Here is a 26,097-nt window from a genome sequence, read left to right as displayed (position 1 = left end):
GTTTTTGATTTTCTCCATCAAGATTTGTCCACTGAGAGGTAGGGACAAAAGATGCAACTGTCAGGATTTATTCACAATTTGAGGTCGGCAGAGTGAGATCAACAGAAATTTAAGAGATATTCAAGGGAGGAAGTTGGGCTTATTGTTGAAATAGTGCACAATAGGGTCAAGACTGAGTTAGGAAATGAACTGAGCCCAGAACAGGGTTAAATAGATTGACAAAACAAGGAGGAAGAAAAATCCTGAAAGTCACAAGGAAAGATATATAACAGAAATGGAAGGAGGAAAGGTGGAAGGACAGGAGACTAGGGTCAGAGAAGGAAATCTCACGGTTTACAATCTTGAAGGTTTGAGTGATGATGAGGTGTAACCTGTGACCTTGGCTAAAAGCACAATGGAGATGGAGGTCATAGTTGTTGCAAAGTTCAAGAAGCTCTGAGGACAGGGTGTTAGGTCATTAAGGAGGATACTGAAGTCTCCCAAGGAAGATGATATAAATGGGTTGATATAACACAAGTGAAGAAATGGCCCAGTAAATCCTGTATAACCACTGCATGCAGGGAGTGGAAGTTTTTGTTTTGTCTGTCTGGACATGCCTTTTGGCCAAGAGTTAGACTTTTCATCAGACGCTACTCATTGAAACATTGGATCAGTCCTTTTAAAGCTTTATTTTTTCCTGTTGCCAGGGGATAACATGAGGAAGGGATTTTGTGGAGGAAGTAATTATTATACAGTAATATCGAGGGGCTAATAAACAAGGATCATTCTGCTTCCTTTTGTCTTTCAGGAGAAAGCTAAGTTTCTTGGAGACAATTACCTTGAGGAAGGCCCTCATGGAAATGACATCCGGAAGACCAATGTGGCCCAGATTCGAATGGCCTATCGCTTTGAAACCTGGTGTTATGAACTTAACCTAATTGCAGAGGGTCTAAAGGCAACAGATTAAAATAAATATAGCAACTCTTCTATTTGGATCATCGTTCCTCTCATAGAAGCTCATAGGTTTGGTATAGTAGTTGCCTACTCCTTCCCTGGAAAAATAAGAAATGAAACTTGAAAAGTAATTTGTAATTGGGAAGATAAGTTCCTTCTTAACTCTGTTTTCTATTCATTGACAAGAAAATCTGCTCAAGGATACTCCACCCATCCCAGTATCATATGTGAAAAGTCATCTTTTTGACAGGTTGTCAGTACTGGTTTTATACTGCAATGTGGGTGTGTCTCTACTTTAAGAAAATCCGATGAGCAAAATTCTGAACTTATAAAAATATTTATAATTATTATGAAGAATAATTAGGGAATCAGTTTATGTCACAACAGGTAAATTTTTATTGTTTCAAAAAATTCACAGGCTTTCTTTCAGTAATGACAGTAAACTCTACTGATTGATGTACCAAAAATTATTTAGCTGACAAAATTAAGGTTATGTGTAACTTTTAGAGACTCAATTGGGGTGGGGAACCTGCTGCCTCGAGCCACAGGTGGTCTTCCTGTGGCCTCGAGGCCAAAGGTTCCCCACCCTTGGACTAAGAGAAGCAGTTTTATTTTCTATTTCCATAGCTAAGTTTCTACACATACAAGTGTGTTGCCATCTACTGGTCATATGAATACTTTTGTATGAGAACAATTGACGGAAAAACCAGACCAAACCCAAGATTAGCAGAGGCCAAAATATTTTTTTCTTTTCTAAGTGGTTTTTTATTTGTTTGTTTTGCATCTGCAATCCTGTGACTCTATGACTTTGGAAAAACTACTAATAGATGCTAAATTCTATCGACATTATTACAAACATCCTTTCAATCTTTGCTAATTTATATTAAAAACAGGTTTGGATAGTGTATGATACTATTGTCCTAACTGTATTCTGGTTTTTCTTTTTCTCTTCTTTCTTTTCCTTTCTTCTGAACCTGGGTCTCCCTATCTCACCCTGGTTGGAAGTACAATGGCCACTCATGGATTGGGAAGCACCATTGAAAAATCCAGGAAGTATGACCTGCTGAATTCCCCACTAGGGTTGGTTTGCCTCAACTTATGCAGCCTGGTGGCTACTCCATGGATGTGCAACATGGTGCAGCCACCTGATTGCTTTAGCTTGCTGCATCTTGGAACTCTTGAATGCCATCCATTCACCAACCTCAGCCTCCCTGGTAGGAGAGATTACAAGCATGTAGCATCAGATCCAGCTACTTTTTCCTCCCTTCACATTATTTCACATACATAGTTCCGTGTATTAGCATAGCCCACATACTTATATTTTTCATAGCTATGTGGTTCTTCATGTTGTTAATATACCCATGTGGCTATTTGGTTAGATTCCATTTTAAATAATTCAGGTACAAACATTTTGTACAAATAACAACCTGCTGCCCTTTTTTGAATAACTTGCTTTGGGTCTAGTCACCAAAGAGAAGCAGTAGGGTGGATAAGGCACTGGCCTTAAGATTCAGGAAGATCCATGTTCAGATCCTGCTTCTCACATATAATGGCTGTATTTCCAAGGACAAATCACTTCTTACTGTCAAATGTAAGTTAAAAATGAATTGAAAGTTTGCATGGGAGGTTCATGGGAGATCTCCATACCTATGAAAATCACAGATCTGGACAACCTGCCCTACACACACACACACACACACACACACACACACACACACACACACATACACACACAATTGTGCCCAATGCAGGCTGGCATAGAAGATGGGGTACTGGACCTGGACCTGAGTCAGGAAAATCTTCATTCAAAGCCTTTTTCTGACATTTAAATTTCCATGTGATTCTTGGTAAATAACTTTCCCTCATTATGCTTCATAAAATGCTAGAACTTAGTTCCTAAGTCATATACAGGTCTAAAATCTGCCGTGGTAGAGAGAATTCCTATATTGCCAGTTTCATAAACTTTCCCAAAGTGGAATTCTTACCTCAAAGGGGCATGTAGACAGATTTTTAAAAAATTAATTTCATGTTAGTAAATTACTAGAGACTGAACCAATTTTCAGTGTCAGGTATAAATAAATCTTTTCCCATAGTCATTTTCATTTACTTTTCTTAGTTTAACATGTTTCAAGCCGTACCTTGAAGTTGTTTCAGCTTGCCTTTCTTCCCTTATTAAGGGATCAGGCATTTTTTACCAGGTGATGTTTGTGTTTCCTCATGAATAAGCTGCTCTTCTCCTTTGACTTATGAAGTGGAGCTCCAGCAATACCTTTTTTTCTAATTTAAATTTTATACTTTCCATACATTTCATTTGTGCAGCTAGGTGTGCTGGGCCTGGAGTTAGGAAGACTCATCTTCCTGAGTTCAAATCTGGCTTGACGCTAGCAGTTGTGTGACCCTGGGCAAGTCACTTAACCCTGCTTGCCTCAGTTTCCTCATCTGTAAAATGAACTGGAGAATAAAATGGCAAATCACTCCAGTGTTGTTGCCAAGAAAACCTCAAATAGGGCCACAAAGAGTGACAGGACTGAATACTAAAAAACCTTTTATAGCAATCTTTTGTTTTCTTATCACCAATGTTTTCCAATACAGTTTTCTCCCACAGCCATACCTTATAACAAAAAACTTTAAAGAGGGAAAGGGGAATGATTCACAAGTCAATATGCATTTTGTTAAGTGCTTATTAGTGCCCAGCACCTTGCTAAATTCAAAAAAGGACAAAACCAGTCATTGCCCCTAAGGAGCTCTCTGTATAATGGGGGGTGGGGGGAGAGAAACTAACCTGTCAAAACTAACACACACATTGAAAAAGGCTGACATTACAAGCAATTCTATCTACACTCACGATTCCCCCCACCTCTTCAAAGAAAGAGGACAGATCTCTTTACATAGTTCTTCTTTGGAGTCAAATTTGGTCATTAGAATGTCCCAGCTTTCAATTTTGATTGCTTTGGCTAACAGTACATTCAATTTTTTAAAATCAATTTTTACATGTTTTGGGTAGTAAACTTTTACCACTTATTTATCACATCCATTTGTCTGATTTTGCTATTTTCTTGACATTTAATTTATTATATTTTGTTGTAGAAATCCCTTGGTCATTTTCATAATGTAAGACACGGCTTCCTTGCATCTGATATTATACCTTAACTAACTCCAAAATAAGAACTCCATCTCAAGATATACAGGTATTTCTAACAGAACACAAGGTAGAAGAAATTCTTGCCTCTTTCTCCAGACTTTGCAGAAACCCTCAAGCATAGGTGCGACCTTTCACCTTGTTTTTAAAAGGGCCTGCTGGTAGCATCCATCATTCAGTTTCTAACATCTTAGTTACCCCTAGGACCAATTCTGCCATTCTCCCTTAGAGAAGGTGATTTCCTGCATCCTGGAGACTTGTTTCTATCAAAACTTCTCTTGATATTTGAATTAATAATTGTCACAAATGAAATACTCCGTGTTACCCAAGAGATGGCAGTAGAGAACACACGCACGAACACCTTTGCCTCCCCAGAGAGCCCCATCCTAGTTCAGTTTCTTAGGATCATAGAATTTGGAGCTGGAGGGAACTTGAGTGTCTTCTCATTTTTACAGAGGCAAAAACGGAGGTCCAGAGAGATTAATCTTTCATAGGTATCTGGCATTCAATCTTCTCTTTTGCCAAATAAACTTCCTAAATGCAAAGTTCATTTGAGTAGATTCCAAAGGGTGCAAAACTTTTCCTCTAGGTACTCCAACAGCATCTTATCCAAGGTTTTGTTTGTTTTAATTCCCTGAAGATCAGCTTTCACGTCTTAAAGGCGACGTGTGGCTATGGTGCAGCTTTTCTCGAAGAAGCGAAAGATTTTTATGAAACTGTTGCTGGGCTGTGATAAATGGGCCAAATGTATTTTTAGCAGTCTTCCCTACCCCCTGCTGTTCTTGCTTTGCGGGCTGTTTGGTAACAGCCATCTGTTAATTGTAAACCAGACACCTTTCCTTCTGGCCATCCCCTCTGTGTTGGTGTCTCTGTGCGAACAGATGGGAGTGAGCTAGGAGGGCTTGGGGGCCAGCTCCGCGTCCCCGGGAGCCTCCGGAGAGGAGGGATTTCTTGGGAAACAGGCTAAACTCATCCTTGGCCCTAATCCTCTAGTGAAACTGGGCTGGTGCTGGCTGTGGGCACGGTGCCACGCTGCATCCCGAAGTGTGACTGGCTCCTGACTGCAGGCGGGGTCGTTCTGGATGTGTCACTGCTGGGCGGGGCTCCCCAGGCCAGGTGCTGGGAGGATCCGGGACCGTCCCGCCTCCCCCTCTCGGGGATCCCAGCCTAAGGTGTTACTTTGTATCTCCTGGATTAGTCGGGTTGGCAGAAGGCTCCATGCCCACTCCCCGAAGTGCAGCAGGGCGCAGTCCTAATTCAGTGCCATAAACACTTTACAGCTCCACATTTATACAGGTTTCAAGTTTTATGAAGCACTTTCCTTAATTTTGTAAAGTAGCGATTAAGAATGTTGTGAAAGTCAAGTCGGGACCCTGGGAGGGCGTTCAGCGCGGGCCCGGCCCGGAGGAAGCGCTCCACAAGTGTTAACTATTATCATTAACAGACGGGCTAACGTTCCTAAAACGCTTCGCAAACCTTAAAGCGCCATTGGGCAAGGGGTCGCTAGTGCGGGCCCGGGCCCCTGAGGGGGCCGGCTGGTGGGGTTCCCGGCTAGGAAGAGGCGCTGGGCCGAAGGGGTGCTCCGGGGTCCGGGCGCGGCAGCAGGGACGCCGTTGGGGCACCCGGACCGAAGCCTCCCGCCAGCGATCCTTTCCGGACTCTGGGTCCACGAGGGGCGGGGGCAGAACCGAGGGGCGGGGGCAGGAGCCTCCCAGCTGGGGCGGGACAGGGCGGGACCTGGAGCCCGGCCGGCCAGTGCAGAACCCGCGGGGGCGGGGGCTGGAGGGGCCGCGGCGCTGGCCACTGCCCGGGAGCCCGCGAGCCGAGCGGAGCCGAGCGGAGCCCGGCGGAGCCCGGCGGAGCCTCGCCGTCCGCAGCCGAGCACAGGTAGGACGGGGCCGAGGGCCGCCGCAGCGGCTTGGGGATCTGGGCTGTGCGTGGCAGCTGGCCGGACGGGGCTCCCCGAGCCCCTGCCCCGGCCCTGCCCGGCGCGCCCCTTCCTCCCGGGCCGGAGCTCGCTCCTCGGGCTGGCGGACCGGGGCGGTCGGTTGGGTGCGCGTGTCCCTGCTCGCCGTCTCTCTTTCCCCTCACCCCGCTCTGGGTCCCTCCCCTGGCCCGAGCCTGAGAGAACAGCCCAGTGGTGCAGGCGGGCTCCCTGACCCTGGCGGAGGGTGGCTACGAGCCTGCAGAGCCCTCACAAGTGGCCCGAGTGACCCGAGAGCCGCTCGGTGAGAGATGACAGCACCCGGTCCGGGAGCCTGGGGCCCGGGAGCCTGGGGGCCGGGAGTCTGCGGACCTGGGGACCAGGAGCCTGCGGACCGAACCGGGCACCGCTCTGAAGACGAGGGCAAGGCCGGGGGAGGAGGAGGAAAGGAGGGAGAGAGGGAAGCCTGCCTTGCCCTGAAATGCTGCCTTGGTCCTGAGCCCAACTGCTAATGTTTTCCCCTTGACCTGGCTGGTAGTCCAGATATCATTCTGAGGCTGTTAGTTGGAGGTTCTTACCAGAAACTGGCGATCCACAGAATGCAAATAATGAGACTCTTCCCCCTTCAGATCCTGCCATGGGGCACGCTTTTGTATAAAATTGTAACAGTGTCTGTAAAGGAGCACGTCATCCGTGTCAGCTCTAAACCACATCTTTCCAATTTGTTTGTCAAGCGTGTACCCACCTCGTGCTCTCTCCAGATAAACCCAACCTAACAGATTAAAATGTAATTAGCAAATAGTTAACAAGATAGATAAAAATACAATAGGACACAGATAATGTTCATTTGTGGTTTTCTAAGTCAGTACGCGCAGGCCTGCAGGGATTCCTTTGTAGGGTCAGTGCCTGCTCCCATTCTACTTGAATTAGATACCACTGTTGTCAAGCCACGACTTAGCTACTTCATTTGAAAGGTATATTCTCCATTTTCTGGTTTTCCCGGAAATTCATTATAAATATAGGCTACTGTATGTATCTGTGTATGTACGGCATATGTACTGCCTATACATACATATATACTGCATACATATATTGCTCATATACACTATATATACCATATACAGTCTCTATACCCCATATATGGTATGATATAGCTAGATACATCGTATACAGTCTATATATCACCTACACCTTTACTTGAGATGTGGTCCATTCTAATAGGTTTATGAGATCCTGGATAACAGCAAATGCCTATTGTTATTTGTGGTATATACCAACAATTAAAAACAGACATTTAGAAAGTGCTTTAAAGGGTTTTCCAAGTTATCCCAGTTAAACCTTAGGGAGAACACTAAAAGGCAGATATTACAAACGTTCAGAAAGTCTAGGTGATTTGCCTATGGTCGCATAAGATTAGGTGTCAGAGGCAGAGACTGGGCCCAGGTATCCCTGACACCAAGATTGACTGCCAATCCATAAAATCACACTGTCATGGATGAATAGTTATGGGTTAGCAGAACAGATGAGTGAAAGAGATCCTCACACCAGGTCTGGAGAGACATTGGGCTGCTTAAAGAGTGGAGTTCTACAAAAAAAGAATTCTGAAGCAAAAATCCAAGTATGCTAACGTTTTGGACTGTCTCTGCATTGGTGATCTAGGCTGCTAGAAAGAAAACTCAAGAAGGGGGTGGAAGTTTTTAGTGGATTTTTATGAGGGATGTTTGTGGATGTGTTCTGAAGTTGTTTCACAGGCAGAAATCAGGAAACACAATAACAGTGTCTCATGACCTTTCATTATTTTGCGTGGAGGACACAATAGAATTTTTTCAAAACAGAAGAAACAAAGGAAGAAATATTAATTTTTGTGATGTCACAGTAGAAATGCTTAAATATAGAAACAAAGGAAGGGATATTAATTTTTCTTTTAAAATGATTCCTGGATAATTTTGCGTGTGGTGAAACTTAAGGAAAAAATGTGTTATACCTAGGAATATTTTAGCTCATTAAAACTGAGAACAGTGGTAAAACTCTTGGCAAATGATAGTTTTAGTAAAGCTTTAAATGCTTTAGTGGATTTTTTTTAAAAACAACACATTTTTGAAAGATTTTATGGAAGATGAAACATGTAATGACATTAATTAGCAGCTAATCCAGTTAGTAACACTCCACTAAAGACTTACTCTTGTACCTCCTCAGGAAGGGGAGGCAGCTGCAGTTTTCAAAAGCCATGCTAGCCCAGTGATGGAGACTTGTCTCTTCCTTTGAAGACAAATCTAATTAAGTTTGTGAAGGCTGATGACAAAGATGGTTTGCTAAAGGGTGGAGGGGTTGTCATCCGTGTCAGTGGAGAGAGTGGCCACACCTCTGAAATCACAGATCTTTGGAAATCATGCTAGTTGCAAACCCTTATTCCTTTCTATAAATTCTGCTGTGGTTTGTAGTTTGTTTACCTTACCAAAAGGAGTTTGGTGCTTCTATGGTTTTCCTCATTGCCTTTATTCCACTCTTGGGGAGGGTATTTGTCTTTGAAAGAAACTGGTATTACCTGACTGTAGGCTAAGACTTGTTCAAACTACAACTTAATTATACTTTATAGGTATAAGGGTATTTTCTCTGTTGAGTGACTGGTTTTCTTTTGTTTCTGGGGGTGTTGGTGGTAGGGAATGAAACGATATACTAAAATGGAACTATAAGGAAAAGTACAATAGGAAGAGGAGATGGGTTGGTCATAGGGCAGAGTTCACAGGCACCCTCACAATGTCAGGAGAAAGTAGGAAGGACTCACTATACTGGGTGGATGCTCCGTGTCAGACTCATGGGACAAAAGTTACACGGGATGGGCAAACATGGATGGGTTACAGTCAGCATCCTGGGAGGGAACATTCACATGTATGAGATCATTTGAGCATGTCAAGTATTGAAGAGTTGATTCAATCACCCCAGTATATCCATTGTTTCAAACTGGTCTGACCACTTCACCCCCTAATCAATGCTCCCTATGACCTCTAGGATTACATATAAGGTGTTCTGTTTGGCTCCTCATCACTTAGCCCCCTCATATCTTTCCAGTCTTCTTATACTTTACCCTCCTCCTACGCTGTGATCCAGTGACATTAGCCTCCTTACTGTACCTTGCACAAGCCCCCTCCATCTCCCAATGCCTTACATTTTCACTGGCTTTCTCCCATACCTGGAATTCTCCCCCTCCTGACCTCTACCTCCTGGTTTCCTTCAAGTCCCAGACAAAATCTCACCTTCTGCAAAAAAGCCTTTCCTTAACCCCTTTTAAGGTAATGTCTTCCCTCTGAGATAGCCTCCACTTTATCCTGTGTGTATCTGGTTTGTCTGTAGTTGAGTATTGTCCCCTCTGTTAGACTGTGGACAGGCACTTGAGGACAGGCACTGTCTTTTGCCTTCATTTGTAGCTCCATTGCTTAGTGCAGTGCCTGACATCTAGTAAATGCTTAATAAATGTTTGTAAACTTGGCCCCATTCCTTTCCTTGCAAAGCCAAAGCAATGGTTATCAAATATCCATTTAACAGGGCTCACTTCAATACCACTGGTAAGACACCTTACAATCAAAGGCATGGATTTATGGTCTGAGAGAGGTAGAATTTATTTTGGATCCTCCTCAGCATCAAAGCCTTCTCTCCCCTCTCTTCCACCATGCAGGCCACAGGTAACCAGGATTTCATTTGCTGGATGTTTCTGGGATCCAGAGTGGGTTTAGTTTAGACACAGCCTGAGTTTATGTCTGTTCCTATCTGCCATCCATTTCTGACCTGTCAGTTTGGTGACAGGCATTCAATAGATACCTACTGTATGCTAGGCACTGTTAGATGTTGGAGATACAAAAACATAGATTCTAAGAGAAGGTGAGCAGCACATCCCAAATAAGGAAGACCGCCTGCCAAAAGGCATGGAAATGGGAGCGGTGGTGTTAAAGTTCTTCACCTCCTCCCATAAAATCATCCAGCAGACTCATCATTCATTCCTCTTCTATCACAGCAGTTTCTCCTCTTTCCTTCTGTAAGTCTACACACTCACCCTTGCCGCAGGCTCCTTACTTGCCATCTCCCGTTCCTTTAGACCCAGAGAGCTATCCTCCCAGCCCCTCTATTCATGGGAAGCTGGTCCTGCTATGCTGTTTAAAATCATACTATTCAGCCTTATTGACTTCATGCCTCAGTGACTCTTGGAGACTTTTTCCCCAACTGTCTAATCCCTCTTCTCTGTTCCAAGCTCTAATATCATCATAAATTAATGCTACTGCTTAGTTTACTGAGGAAATTTATGTGCTACGGAAGCCTCTTCATCTTACCTTTCTGTCCCCTTTTCTCTGTGATTATCAATTCAGTGCCATAAATATTTACTGAACACCTACTGTGTGCTAGGCTTATGACTTGTTTTTTTCATACAAAGATGAAAAAAAGATTGTATGTACAGTTTAGTAGGAGGGATAAACTGTATGCAAAAATGACCTTACACAAGTGAGATGTGATTTAGTGCATAAAGGTATACTTTTTTTTAGAGAAAGAATGATCTTTAATATTTATCTGATGAGAGGCATGAGAAACCTGAAGAGGGAGGGATCAGGACCCATACATTTTAATTTTAAGATTCCCGTTGCTAACATATTCCGATTTAACTTTCATCTTGTTAGCTCTTCAGTCCAAGGCATTTGGTCTTAGATACCTTAGGTCAGTTGATCACGGACACCTTCAGAGTGCCATCTATGTGTCAGGTATTGGGGTTTGGATAGGGGTGGGACTCATAAATGTAGGGAGCTCCTGGTGAAGATACAGAAAACTTTCAAAAGAAGTAATATTCTACTACATGGATGATTGGTGGAGGAATGTTACCATTGGAGTGTACAACTTACTGAGAGTTATTATGTGTTAATAATACCACTGTAAAACAGCATTGGTCAGGGTAGTCTTACAGATTGTAAAATGCCTTAATGCTTTACGGTATCTCTCTTTCTAAAACTATATTATTCTATCTTTTTCTGGGTCATAAAACTCACATTAATCATCGAGGAGGGTGAGTCAAGCCATTCCCTTGGAATAAAGCAATGCATGTCAGTCATCGAATGACTCAACTTTAACAGGGCTGAAAGTCATCAAGTATCTGCTTTGGTGGAGCCGACCACAGCTGTCTCGTGAAGATGAATTTCCAGAAGAACAGTCAATGTTTGGCTTTTGCAGGCAAATGTGCTGTAGTTTTGTTCTTGGCAGCTTGCGCTGTGGGCCTTCCTGCTCCCAAATCTTCCATTTTCCAGTATACAAGGCCTGTTTTTAATTTTTGAAAACTGACTTGATACTTCTATTCTGAAAAAAAGGGCCAAAAATATCACCTAGCATAAAGAAAAACACATTGGTCTTTTCTACCAGTACTTCTTCTCGTTTGCTTTGGGCACAAAGGACGTGCAGAGTACGTTTTATAGGTGTGTAATCTAATAGTCAGGTGGATCTGTGACCTTGTCAATTTCGTTGTTCCTTCCAGTGATGCTGACCTTAAGCTGTTTCGTGCAACTCTTGCTCATATGTGACTTAAAAAAAAAAAACAAAACCACATACATACTGAATTTATATATCCAAATTCTTTAGATTTTTTTAGACATTTTATGGGCAGCATTTTGGTGCTTGGTTATCCATCTGTCATCCCATCCTCTTGTTTTGACTGACTCACCTCTTTTTCAGATTGTGTATTTCTTGGATATTCTCTTTTCCACCCCTTTCTGAGATAGTCATTTGCCTGCATCCATTTTGAGTCTCTACATCACTTGAATTTTGATTCTTTGGAAATTATGGTGCTCCATGATTTGTAGCCATATTGCATTACTAGGAAAAGTGTGCTGATAAAAATAGATCTTTTGTTTTAGGGGTGGTTTTTTTTTGGTTGGTGTTTGTTTTTTGTTTGTTTTTCAAAGAGCAGCTTGGGATTGCTGAAGGTGCTATACAATTTTTATAATGCAATTCTGCCTTTTCTTCTTTTTTAGTTTAGGTAGTACTTATTTCTAAAATATGTGTAAAATCTAGTATGCAGAATATATAAAATAATATGTAGTATGCATGTATATTTATGCCATATAGAGAGATGACATGTATGGAGATAAATATCCATACATTTATATGTGTAATTTTTGGGCAAGAGTTATGCTTCTCAGATGAGTGCTGCCAGTGGACAATGTGTTGGATCTAGAAACATGACATTTTTGTCAATTGTGGCAATTCTCAATTTTCAAATCTATGTCTTACAGAAGACCCCCTAGTACAGAGGGTAAAGAAAAGGAGCCCTAGGACTGAGTCTTGGCGGATATCCACAGTCAGTGGATATAACATAGATGAAGAACCAGCACCCTGAGAAGGGACAGTCAGAGGGACAGGAGAAGAACCAGGAGGGTACAATGTTGTGGAAGCCAAGACAGAAGAGAGTATTGTGAAGGTGAATATCAGATGTTCTAGAAGGGTCTGGAAGGATGAGAACTGGAAAAAGGCCATTACATTTGGCAATTAAGAGCTCATTGTTAGCTAGAGAGAAAGCAATTTCAGTTGAGTGATGAGGCTAGGCTGAAAGCCAAATAGCAGATTTTAGAAGTGAGTGGGAGAAGTGGAGACACTTTATGTGGATGGATTTTTCAAGGAGTTTGGCTGAGAAGGGGAGGAGAAATATAGGACAATAGCTAATAGGGATGATAGGATGAAATGAGGAGCTTGTTTATTTTTGTTTCATTTTTTTTTTTAAGGTTAGATGAGGGGAAGGCAGTAGGAGCTGTAGGCAGTAGATACTGAGAGATTGAAGATTAGGTAGGGAATGGGACGACAGTGAGACCAATCTACTTGAGACCATCTCAAGAGGAGATGGCATTAGGGTGAATTGAATTCATCATAAAGACATTGTCCTAGCTAAATTAAACTGAAAAGTGTTTTTTAAAATTAAAAGTAGGTATGATTTCATATGTGTATCTTATCAGGGAGAAAGTGAGATATAGTGGATAAAAAAGAAGGGGGATTTGGAGTCCAGAAGATGTGGGTTCACACCCTACTTTCAGCCGTGACTAATAGTGCAGATGTGGGTAAGTTGCTAAGCCCCTGTGAACCTCAGTTTCCTCATCTATAAAACAGAGTAGCGTCAGGCGCTGAACCTGTGATTTCATTAATATAGGAGCTTCCTGGCGAGGAAACTCCCTTTTATCAAGCCAGGTCGGCACCTTCTCTGCCCCTTTGCACTTCATGGTCTTAAATTAACTTGCCTGGAGCACTGAGAAGTTGATTCAGTATGCATGTATAAAGCTCCTACTGTATGCCAGGCACTGTGCTAAGTGATGGGGATGCAAAGGAAGGCAAGCAATGGTTCCAGTTCTCAAGGAGTAGAGTCACTCAGGGGATATTAATGCCTGGAATATCTCCTTCACAAGATTGTTCCGAGGCTTAAGTGGGATCATTGATGTAAAGTGCTTTGTAAACCTTAAATCAGTGGGAGTGTGTGTGTGTGTGTGTGTGTGTGTGTGTGTATAAATATCCATACAGATACATATTTGCTTGCACACATCTATAAGCTGTAATCATTATTCTTGGCTCATTGTAAGACAGTTCACCTTTGAATCTTTATCCTAGTGTGTAAAATGAGGAGTTTGAAGTAGATCTCTAAGGATCTTTCCAGTTAAATCTGGCAGTTTATTTGTATTTGCCTTGGGGAGAGAGTGTTAAATATAGAGAGAGCTGGCCTTAAGTGAGGAGAGCTTGGTCTCCTCTGTGTGCTGGCTGAGTCTCCATGGCGGAGTCACTTAACCTTTCAGTTCAGATCAAGCCTCAGCTACTGACTAGTGGTGTGAACCATGACAAGTCCCTTCACCTCTGTTTACCTCAGTTTCCTCATCTGTAAAATGAGGATAATCATGACACCTGCCTCCCAGGGTCATTGGGAGGATAAACTAGGTGATCGTAAAGCGCTTTGCAAACCTTACAATGCTGTACGGTATAAATGCTAGTTTTATATGTGTCAGTTGCAAAACAGTTGCTGATGTTCATGGGGGTGGGTAGGGTGCAGCTCTGCTTTGGGGATTTCCTGCACCAACAAAATCACAGGAGGTATGGACCTGCTGCTGCTTCTGATAGATGGAATATCTGGGATCATGTCTTGCCTCTGAAATGTACCGCTGTGTGACCCTGAACAAGTCCCTTAACCTCTGAGTGCTACTGGCGATTCTAAAACTAGAGGGGTCAGAGAAGATGCTGAATGAATTTCATTGGTGTAAGGAGTTTCCTCACATGGGAGTTTCCATTATTGTGGGACATGGACCCCATTATTATGTTGTCCAGTCATGTCCAACTTTCTGTGACCCCTTTTGGGGTTTTTTGGGCAAAAATACTGGAGTGGAAAATGGACTGACCATTTCCTTCTCCAGCTCATTTTACAAATGAGGAAACTGAGGTAAACAGGGTTAAAGTGACTTACCCAGGGTCACACAGCTAAAAAGTGTCTGAGGCCAGGTCTGAACTAAGAAGACAGTCTTCCTGATTCCAAGCTCAGGGCTCTATTCACTGTACCACCTAGCTGCCCTAGCAGGTCCCTTGTCCTATCCTGCTAGTGATGATAATTAATAATATTTACCAGCATATCAATGTTTACATTCTAGATGCTGCACCTCTGAAGCAGGAGCAGCCCCCTCTTTTTCCTGACTTCCCCCATCATGTTCCATTCATTGTTTTGTAAATAGAGTATATGACTCCTTCATTCTAAGAAGCACATCGAATGGGGCGGCCCTAGGGATGCTTAAGCTACAAACGCTATTAAAGATTGAAACTACACCAAGACTTCTGGAATAGCTTGTGGTGGAGAAATAGGGTACTGTCTTAATAAGGTTTGAGCAAATTAGGAGGCAGCAAGCGTGGTAGAGGATGGAAGGTCGATGTGGAGTCAGGAAGGTCTGAGTTTGAATCCTCCTTCAGATACTTAACGACTCTGTGCCTTCTACAAATTGAAGTGGTCAGATACAGTGGCTTCACAGTCCTTTCCAGCTCCAAACCTCTGCTCCTATGACAGGGGTGGGGAACCTGCGGCCTTAGTGGCCTTATGTGTTCTATAAAATTTGGATTCCGCCAGAAGGCTGCACTTAAGGATTTAGAAGGTCCCACATGGCCTTATTTGTTCTGTAAAACTTGGATTCTGTCAGAAGGCCACACTTAAGGGTTTAGAAGTTCCTGTGTGGCCTTAAGGCTACAGGTTCCCCACCGCTGTCCTGTGCTAATGGCATTTATTGTTCTTTAATGATTTGGTTGTAAGTGGATAGATAGCCTTCTGGTTGGAGATAGTGTATCCCAGACACGATACCCTGCCATGTGCTAGAGGTCAATCTGTCAGCACCTGCTTCTTGCTGGACACTGTACCAGGCAGGGAGAGTGGAATAATGATGAAAAACTAACCAAGAATGAAATAATATCTACGGACAAGGAGCTCATCTTCCAATATCTAAAAATATGTGCAGCATCCAATTAATAAATACAGAGACAAGAGGCAGCTGGGGAGTGTGGTCGATAGGGCATTAGGCCTGGAGTTAGGAAGACCTGAGTTCAAATCCAACCTCAAGCAATTCCTAGCTGTGTGACCCTGGACAGGTCACTGCACCTCTACCTCAGTTTCCTCTCCTGTAAATTGGGCATCATAACAGCACCTACCTGCCAGGGTTGCTGTGAAGCTCAAATGAGATAATAAATACAAACACATAAAAAATATTGTGTGTATTCATACGTAGGGATACACACATACCTATACATATACACATACATATGTGTACATGTCCCAAACTACATGTGTGTATGAATCAGGAAAATTCATCTACTGAGTTCAAATCTGGCCTCAGACACTTTTTAGCTGTGTGACCCTGCACAAGGCACTTTAAGCCTGTCTGCCTCCATTTCCTCTTTTGTAAAATGAGCTGGAGAAGGAAATGGCAAATGGGGTCACGAAGAATCAGAAATGACAAAAATGACGAGAACAAATATTCCATACATGTGCAAAGACACAGAGATGGGCAGCAGGAGATGGAGTGTCTTGTATGAGGAAAAGAGAAAGAGCCAGTTTGGTTGGGACATAGAGTGTGTGGGGGGAGTGATGTCTAATGAGATTAGACAGATAGGTTGGGGCCAGGTCATACTGGGCTTTGAAAACTAAACAGGGGAATTTTTATATTTTATCCTAGTAACCACTGAAGTTGATTGAGGAGGGGAAAGGTACGGCTGGCTGTGTGAAGAGTGGGCTAGAGTGACGTGGAGGCCTGGAGGAGACTTGTAATTATTTAGGAGAAGGGTGACAAGGGCCGTGTGAGTGGGGAGAAGGGGTCAGGGGCAAGGGATGTTAGGAAGGTAGAAATAACAAGATTTGACAGCTGTTTAGATAAGTGAGGCGAGGGATGGTGAGTAGTCGAGGATAATGCTATGATTACAAAGCTGAGAGACAGGGGAGAGGTGCCTTCCACAGAAAAAGTGGAGTGGAAGATCGGAGGATGGGGGATGAGAGTGTGGGTGCGGGAGATGATGAGTTTAGTAAGGGACTTGTTGAGTTGCAGACGTCTCAGGTACAACTGGTCTGATATGGAACTGAAACTCAGTGGAGAAAGGAGGGCTAGATACATAGATCTGGGAACATCTGCATAGAGATAACAGTAAAGTTCATGGAAGCTGATGAGATTAGCAGGACAGAGACAGAGACAGAGAGAGGGTATAGAGGAAGACAGAGACAGACCTTTTACTCACACTCAGAACCTGTTATATAAATAATGGGCCAGTAAAGGAAACTGAGCAGGAATGTTCTGAAAGGCAGAAGGAGAAATAGGAGAGAGCAGCGTCTCTGAGCGAGAAAGCGTATGCAGGAGAAGGTGGACAGTAAAGTCAGAGGCAGCCGAGGGTGCCAGAAGACCCGGGACTGACAACATGAGCACTAGAGAGAATTTGAGGGCATGTGCTTTGGATAACTATGTAAAGAAAGTCCTCTTCCACTAGTGTTTCTTACAAAGATAAGGGCTGTTTAGACGTTTCAGTCAGGTCAGGTCTGACTCTTGGCAAAGATAGTAGAATGGTTTGCCCTTTTCTTCTCCAGTTCATTTTACAGATGAGGAAACTGAGGCAAATAGAGTGAAGTGACTTGCCCAGGGTCACACAGCTAAAAAGTACCTGAGGTCAAATTTGAACTTGTTTTCCTGACTCCAGGCCCAGAGCTCTATCCACTGAACCACCTTGCTGTCCTAATTCCTTCTCCAGACCTGAGGCAAATAGGGTTAAGTGCCCAGGGTCACACAGCTAAGTAAGTGTCTGAGGCTGGATTTGAACTCAGGTCTCCACCACACTACCTACTTAACTGCCCCAGAGATAAGTAAGGGAGTGAACACTTTTTGGAGTGTGATTTGAAAACTGGAAGAATTCATTTTCTGATGATACTTTAGAATGAGCTAAGAGGCAACCCAGAAGATCAGAAGAACCGGGGCCCCAGGAACGGCCTAGGAAGAAGGGCCTGCCTTTGTACTGTCCCCTGTCTACTGTCTATATCCACTGCCTCTCATATTGGTAGTATGGCTTCAGTTCTGAACAGTTCTCTCCAGAGGGGACCAGCAGCGTGGGAGCTGTGTCTCTGTGTCTTCAGTCTCAGCAGGTTTTTCTGGCTGAGGAGACTCGTTTGGGGACAGTCATTTCTTGCTTTACAGAGCGAAACACCAAAGAAAATAATAATTAGGGACTCTATCCAGGAAAAGATGAAATTTCAATTAATTATGTGGATGCTAATTAAGGAGTCTGAACTCCACTGAGGTGGCATATTATAATTAAAGTTAATTCGGAATAGAACTTTTTATGCATGGCATTCTGACAATTCCCTCTCACAATGAAACTATTTAGTTGCCTGGGCCAGACTTTAAGACTGAATTCTGAACATCTTTTTATTTTTTTTCTCCTGTTGCTATAAGATTATAGGGATGATGAGGAAAAGTACTTTGCGTAAATTATATTTAGATAATGCAGGTCTGTGTGTCGTAGCGGGAAGAGTGTTGGACATAGAGGCAGGAGGGTCCTGAGTTCAAACTATTCTGTCAGTTATTAGCCATGTGGTTTGGGGCCATTGAGACTTGGTTTCCTCATCTATAAAAAGGGAATAGTATCTGCCTCAGAGGTGAGTATGAAGTGAGATGATAACCTTGAAGAAACGTCTTTTGCTCATTACTATTATTGTAACTTCCTCTTGCTAGTGCAGATCTAATATAGTCAGGGGTATGTTGGTAAATGTTTAACAGCCAGCTTTCTGAAAACTTGTAGGATACACTTTAAAGTCCAAATTCTATCATTCACATTTTCTCCATGACTTTCTTAAGGCTAGATAATCCACAAAACAATAAATCCAGCCCTGCTTTGCAAAGGTGTGAATGCTCACACTGAACATTTAACTGTTGGCTTAGGAGGTGGCAGACTTTCACCAACCTTCCCCTTTCCCCACCTCCCATTCCCGTACAAGTCACAACTTTTCATGCCTTCTCTCATCCTGGCTCTTCCATGGGGGCTCATCCAAGCACACTGGAAGTTTTCCTCCTATTCTTTTTGTCTTTTGTGCAGCACCGAGGCTGCCCACTGTTTAGACTTATGCCAGTGGTCTACTACTATCCCACTGCAGGATTTCAGTTTCCGTTCTTGATTATGTCTTAATTGTGTCTTTTACACAATTTGTCCATTTAAGTTATCATTGGTAATGACTGGCATCCTCCAACACCCACCGTGAGAGCCTTTCCATGTTCTGGAAAATACCTGTAATGTTGATTCTCTTGAAGTCATGACTTGAAATCACATAGCATCTTAGAGGAGGGCATTGTATAAACTGCTCAGCTTAAAAGCAGCTACTGGGGATCAATTTGATTAGGATGGCTACATGAACTTAAACAGTTTTACTTATGACACCTGGCCAGAGTCCTGCTCCAGTGTTTGGTCACGGCTTGGGGCTGACCCTGGATTCTCAAGCATGAGCTCTTGCAGGTATTGCCAAGCTGGAAAGTCATCAAGTATGAGACCAGTGATGGACTGCATGTCCAAGAACTAACTGAACCTCATAGTGATCATTTTTTTTGCTTAACAGAAGTTCTCAAAGACTACCTGCTAATTCACCGAGAAGGTGTTTTCAGACTTTTTCCAATGTAATGACCAGTTGTGTTGATTTTTTCCCCATCTTTACAGAATATCATTTGTTATATGAAATGGCTCTCTGGGAAAGGGAGAGATACTGGGGAAAATATTGGGGGGAAAACGATGATGGAATATGAAACAAGAGATATCAATAAAAAGTTATTTTTTTTAAAAAGGAAAAGAAGAAGCCATGATTGGGGTTAGTAGAGGAAATATATTGACTCTTTAAACATTTAAATATTTACTACAAAGGTATATTTTGGGGATAAATCATCCCTCTGTTGGACTGGAAAGAGAAGGCCATCACTATCGCTGGACAACATGATAAATTCACCCCTCTAGAACCTATGTTGTGTCGCATAATTTACTGCCTTGTACTTAATTGATTTCCCCATTTGCATTCTGTTCCAGCCGGGGAGAGAACTGCTTTATATTTGTGATCAGAAGGATATAAAAACCGAATTGGCTTAGGAGGGAAGTTACTTTTTTCTACTTTGGTCGGTTGTAGTAATCATACATTAGACCTTTGTATATGAGGATCTGAATAATACATAGTATTGAGTAAACAAAAATAATTTCTGTTTGACTTTGGCGGAGACCGATGATATGATTTTACTTTTTATAAATTTACTTTCCAAGAAGGTCTTTTGCTTCAGCTAACAAAATAGCTCACACTTTCCTACTGCTTATGCTTTTACAGAATACCATTTACAGAGCTGTGAAGAAAATTATTTTTTTAGTTGTTTTCAGTCATGTCTAACTCTTTGTGACTCCCGCTGGTGTTTTCTTGGCAGAGACACTGGAGTGGTTTGCCATTTCCTTTTCCAGCTCATTTTATAGATGAGGAAACTGAGGCAAGCAGGGTTAAGTGACTTGCTCAGAGTCACATAACCTGTATGAATCAGAGGCCAGATTTGAATTCATAAAGATGAGTCTTCCTCACTCCAGGCCCAAAGCTCCATCCACTGTGCCACCTGGCTGCTGAGGAGAAAGTAGTCAAGCATTATCATTCCAGCTTTTTAGAAAAGGAAACAAAAGCTCAGCATGGTCACAGCATCCTGACTCAATCCAGCTCTCTTTCCATCATAGCATACTGTTGAGATAATATTAACGTTTATAGTGTTCATATAGGGCTGTGCCCAGCTGGCCCTGAGCTGGTTGTTAAAGTTTCAGTGTGAGCATTTACTCCTTGGAAATTGGCAAACACTGCACATCAGGGCTCCATTTATTGCTTAGTTGATTATGTAGATTTAAGAAAGTGATGGAGAAAATAATGCAAATTAAACTTAAAAGTATGTCATGCTTACATCCCCACCCCAGCCCCAGAGAATCAGTTGTTAAACATTTATCAGCACGTTGCTGGATGTCATAGACTTAGAGGGTAATGGTATTTTGAGCCGATGTATAGTTAAATTTCAGGGCTGCTAGGTGGTGCGGTAGATAGAGTACTGGAGGCAGGAAGACTCATCTTCCTGAATTAAAATCTGTCCTCAGACACTTACCAGTTGTGTGATCTTGGGCAAGTCACTTAACCCTGTTTTCTTCAGTTTCCTTATCTGTAAAATGAGCTGGAAAAGGAGATGGCAAACCATTCCAGTATCTTTGCCAAGAAAAACTCTAAATGGGATCACGAAGAGTCAGACATGAGTGAAACAACTGAACAACAAAAATAGTTATATTTCAGCCCAGGGATATGGTTTCATTCAGGTAATAACAAACATGTTCTAACAAGGGTTCTATTATATAAAAAGTTAGATTGCATTCCTGTAGCAAACATCATCTATCGAATAGCGGTGGTAAGTGACTCATAATCCAGCGGGGTGATGGGGCGAAACCAGTCCAGCATTAAGGATTTCCATGCATATCTATAAAATGAATAATATAGAAATGAATTAGAGAAAATTGATTATTAGTCTTTACCTATAAAATGAATAATATAGAAATGAATTAGAGAAAATTGATTATTAGTCTTTACCTATAAAATGAATAATATAGAAATGAATTAGAGAAAATTGATTATTAGTCTTTACCTATAAAATGAATAATATAGAAATGAATTAGAGAAAATTGATTATTAGTCTTTACCTATAAAATGAATAATATAGAAATGAATTAGAGAAAATTGATTATTAGTCTTTACCCACAAACTCGTTGTGCTGCTCTCCTTTTTTCCAGGAAGACTAAGAGACTGTGCTTCTCTGTTTCTTTTCATCCTAACCAGTGCTATATTTTCCACAATTGATGACCTTTTGCTGGGAATACTTGCCCCACATTAAAAAGTGTACCCTGAGGGAGTCCTTGAAGGGTTATAGTCGACCATCGTTTGGAACATAGCAGGGATTATTAGAGACAGTCCCATTATTTCTTAATTCAGGTGAAGGTTTTTCCATTGCATAAAGGACCTAACTCAAAGGAAGATAGTTTCCAACCTCAGCAGGGTATCCAAACTAGCTTCTTGGAAAGTCTAGCAGGCAAACCTTATGCCAGAACTATATTCCTCCTAAAATTCTGACTTCAACCTAAGGAATGAAGAAAACATTTATTAAGCACCTACTATATTCCTGGTGGACAGCTAGAGGGCACAGTGGATAGATTGCTGAGCCTGGAGTCAGGAAGACACTTACTAGCTGTGTCACCCTGGGCAAGTCACTTAACCCTGTTTGCCTCAGTTTCCACATTTGTAAAATGAGCTGGAGAAGGAAATGGCAAACCAGTCCAGTATCTTTGCCAAGAATACCCCAAGTGAGGTCATAAAGAGTCAGACACTACTGAACAGAAACATCAATATGCCTGGCACTGTGCTAAGCAATTTATAAATATTATGTCCTCTGATACTCAGAACTACTCCATTTTACAGTTTAAAGAACTGAGGCAGATGTTAAATAGTGTTAAGTGATGACCAGGAATATTTGTGTGGAGCACTGCGAGTTTGAAAGTGACCAACATGCCTAGGGATTGACTGAGTTTTGGTCTGGGATTGTATAATACAGACATAGGCTCCTCAAGGGTGTAGCTGGGTGGGTCAAGTCCAAAGTGTTTTGTAGGGCAGGGGTGGTAGTGGTGATTGTTCTGGGGACAAGGGACCATTTTTGGCCAAGTCCAGAGGATATGGTCATCTAGAACTATGTGTGTGTGCATGTGTGCGTGTGCGTGTGCGTGTATCTGAGAAAGAGAGAGACAGAGGAAGGGAGAAATAGAGACAGGAAAAGGAAGGAGAAACAGAGGGAAGGAGAAGAATGGGGAGGAAGGGAGGGAGAGAATAAGAATAGTCATGGGAGTGAGAATTTAGCCAAAGAAACCTTAATTAGCTCAAGGTAGCTCCTATAGGATTTTTTTCAGTTGTAAATTTAGGTTTATTTATTACGTTTTTCTATTAGTTATTCTTTTCCTTTCATATTAAATGACTTCTCTAATTTAAGAAATTCTACATATATAATATGCATCAAAAAAGTTTTATTTAGTCCTAGAACTGTGGCTAGTTGGCAGTCCTTTAGCTATGGAAGACCTTCTATATGTAATTATTAAGTCGTAAATGAGTTTTTAAATGAAAGACTTCCCCAGTGTTATCTAACCTAATACTTTAACTTTGTTGGTAAGGAAATTGAAGTCAAGAAGTTTAGTGACTTGACCAGGGTTGCAGAATTAATTCACTACAGAGCAGGTATCACAGCCCAGAGGTGTTGGCTTCTACTAAGTCACTCTTTCCACTATACCATACTAACATGGTCACTTCTTGGAATGGCCCATGATGGGCAAGTGGAGTATTATTTAAAGTTCAGCAGCGGAATTATTGGTATCATAAATATATATGCCAGTGTGAGAAGTGCCAACATGAAGTAGCTCTGGCTTTTACATTGGATAGATCTTTACTACGTATTCAAAGTGGATGAACCAAGAATTCCAATGTATTTTATGACCAAGTTGTAAACCATAGCCAGGACTCCATTGCACATACCGTTGATATAGATATGGTCATTGGAACAGCAATGCCTAGCATTTTACCATTCATATAGAAAGTATTTAATAGATACTTATTGATTAAACAAATAAAAGGAGTCATATTTTGCTTATGGACCATATGTATATGTCTAAGTATCTCTTTTCTGAATTTGAAGTCACTTCAAATCTTTTACATTGTTTTCCTCTCTACTCCTGACTGTGTACCATGTATCCCACCATTTACATGCCTCTGAGGTTAATCCTGCATTTATTTGTTTACTTCAGCATAGGACAGGATTATTCAGCTTACATGAGATATCTTTTATATACTCCAGATGTGTCAACTTATCGATTTGGGAGTGCCTTCGGATGATGCAGGTTGTACCCCTTCCATACTGGCCATTCTCCTGGGCTTCCATCCGATATTCTAGGAGCCTTCTCTTCCTCCCAGCCCTCCAGGCATTCCCTCATCATCCTATCCTCTTTCTGTGATGACCCTTCCTCTCTTTCTGTCATACAGTTCCCTGATGACGTCATTTACAAGAACTCTTCAGAGTCCCCCATTGGCAGTGTGTTGCAGCTTGGTCATGTCTGCCACGTGCCTTTCCAGCGCCTTCTGCGTGATACTTATTTTTAGCTCTTTTTCATACTTTTGATAATATGTAACCTTTTGGGATCTGTTCAGTTTATATCCATCCTTGTGGTCTGGAGCATCTGTCTGGGGGTGAATAAAAGGGAAGAGAAAGTGTGTGCTGAGGCGGGCAGGCACCAAGGCTCAGCAGATTCTGCCAAGACAGACTACTGAGTTTGTTATGTTTCTTTCAGGGGTCAATTTAGGGGTCTGCTGGTGGTAAATGTTCAATAACCAGCTCCTACGAGGTGGAGGATGTACCCATGGTATGCTTTCAGGTTTAATATACGTTGTTAACATTTTCTCTATGACTTTCTTAAATTGAGACAATCAACAAAACTAATCAAGCCCTGATTTACGGCTTTTGCTGATTTCCAAGGTGTAAATGGCCACCTTGAAGACCTAACTAGCTCCAGCACCCCTCTGGGATGAAAACTGACAACTGTCCACTCAGTATCTTAATCTAGGATATTACAGAAGAGACATTAGGAGATAGGCTGGGTTCTTCATCTGAATAGATCCATCTCTGGTTCTGATCTGTTTAGCAAGAGATGATGGATTCCTGGCCTCAGGAGGACCGTCCATTCCTCACCGGGGATTTGCTTCCATTTTGTGTTTTCTCTCACAGCTTCCAGAGGAGCAGGAAAATCCCTAGGGTTCATGTTTCTACTTCTCTCTGACCTGAGTGACCCCACATCCAAACACGTTGCCATTTGACATGATCCAATGGCTATGTCATCCCATCAGCACTTCGCTGTTTGGAAACTAACACTTAGCTAGTACATCACACAGCTTTGTGGGAAGGGCAGTTCAGACAGCCCTTGTGGTTTCTGTTCCTATCACTGAGAAATCTGAGGGTGTTTTTTAAGGAACCTGTGGTCAGTTTCTTGAGATAAGTCAGTGAAACTCCTTAGTTTAATATTTGCAGTATAGGGCAAAGTTAAAATTATGCTGATTTTTTTTTTGTGCAATGTGATTAGTGCTTCCCATAAGCACTGCTTTAGACCTTGCGTCTGTGGAAGAGCATTCTTATTGTGATCTCTGGCCCTGATGGTATTTAGATCGAAATTAATTGTTTTCCCAATTCATTTCCTTCTTTTCTGTTGCCAGTGCTACGTATGAGCAGTACATGCGCAAGTCAAGACATCACCTTCTTGAGGTCATTGGTTCTTGAGGAGGAAGGTTGAACAACAAGAAATTTCAGCAGTAAAACCCCTGCTCCTAGGGAAGCCGGAAGCCTTAATCTTGGCTGCCTTTGCCTGGAGGGAAGAGTTGTCAGATACTCTTAAATTTTTCATTGGTTGATAGAAATTCATTTAAAGCAACTCAGTGAGTCAGGAAACATGTATTGAGCACCATGATGTGCCAGACCCTGGGTTAAGTGCTGGGGATGCAAATAAGAGAAAGAAAAGGTGCTCCCGCCCTTGAGGACCTCACAGTCTCACTGAGAGAGACTGTGACAGTGATCCTTAAGTAACTTCATCTAACATTTGGTGCAAGTGAAATTTTCTGCTGACAATGGAGTGTGTGCTTGGAGATGTCTGAGGTTAATGCCATCTCCCTTTTATAGCAATTCTGAATGTAGTAGGGGAATGGCAGAGTGGATTGGAGATTTCCATGGAAGCTCTGGGCTGCCCCTCCCTGTGACACCTGTGTTCCCCTGCTGAAAGACAAAGGACATACATGACCAGGGGCTTCAGATTGGTCCCTGTCTCTCCCAGAGAGTCACCATTGGCTGTGTTCCAATAAAGAGCAAAAGTCTGAAAGAAAGACTGGAAGCCATCTCTCATGACTCCATAGAGCCCAGGATGCTCTCCCTGGCTCAGTCATCAATCATATTTGATGTATCTTCATCTCCCTCTCTTCCCCCCCCCCCTACAGACAGACAGACAGACCCCCACACACACATTCCCTGTCTTTTAACAAGGAACCAGAACACATGTCCAGTGCCACTAGAACATGTCATCTCCTTGCAAAGTGCTGCAATCTAACTCCCTTCCCCCCCAGTGCCTTAATTTCATTAGTGTAATTTCTCAAATACAGTGTCCCAAGAGACTTAGTGCATATCAGGCCATTCAAGCTTAAAATTGCACTAAGACTTTTTGGGACACCATGCATTCACTGGGACAGCAACACGGTTGGATCTGTAAACTAGAAATCCCCTTCAAGAAGCATCTGATAATGGAATACTAATTTGTTAGCTCATAATAGTCTAGGACATTATATTGTGTAAGGAACATTTGAGAGCATTTATATTATTTACCAGCAGCCATTTGAGACAAGCAAACTTCTTTACTTTTGATGTATATTTTGGTCCTCACAGTAACACCATGAGATAAATAATTGCGATAAACTTTAAGGTTTGAAAAG

The 26,097-nt window shown here is 42.2% G+C and overlaps 2 protein-coding genes across 2 annotated transcripts in view; both read left to right on the top strand.

The window, feature by feature from the left end:
- AMPD1 (adenosine monophosphate deaminase 1) overlaps positions 1 to 1,832 on the top strand; it is a 28,497-nt gene extending 26,665 nt beyond the window's left edge. The window contains exon 14 of the mRNA XM_072644424.1: positions 788 to 1,832. Within this exon, the coding sequence (XP_072500525.1) occupies positions 788 to 946 (159 nt within the window). The 3' untranslated portion in view covers positions 947 to 1,832. The remainder of the gene's footprint in view (positions 1 to 787) is intronic.
- Positions 1,833 to 5,830: 3,998 nt separating this feature from the next.
- DENND2C (DENN domain containing 2C) overlaps positions 5,831 to 26,097 on the top strand; it is an 86,811-nt gene continuing 66,544 nt past the window's right edge. Inside the window, exon 1 of the mRNA XM_072644421.1 lies at positions 5,831 to 5,959. The gene's annotated coding sequence lies outside the window, so the exon portion shown is untranslated. The remainder of the gene's footprint in view (positions 5,960 to 26,097) is intronic.

The sequence above is a fragment of the Notamacropus eugenii genome, chromosome 2 (assembly GCF_028372415.1).
Source record: "Notamacropus eugenii isolate mMacEug1 chromosome 2, mMacEug1.pri_v2, whole genome shotgun sequence".
Classification (NCBI taxonomy): domain Eukaryota; kingdom Metazoa; phylum Chordata; class Mammalia; order Diprotodontia; family Macropodidae; genus Notamacropus; species Notamacropus eugenii.
This window is presented reverse-complemented; position numbering and strand designations above follow the sequence as displayed.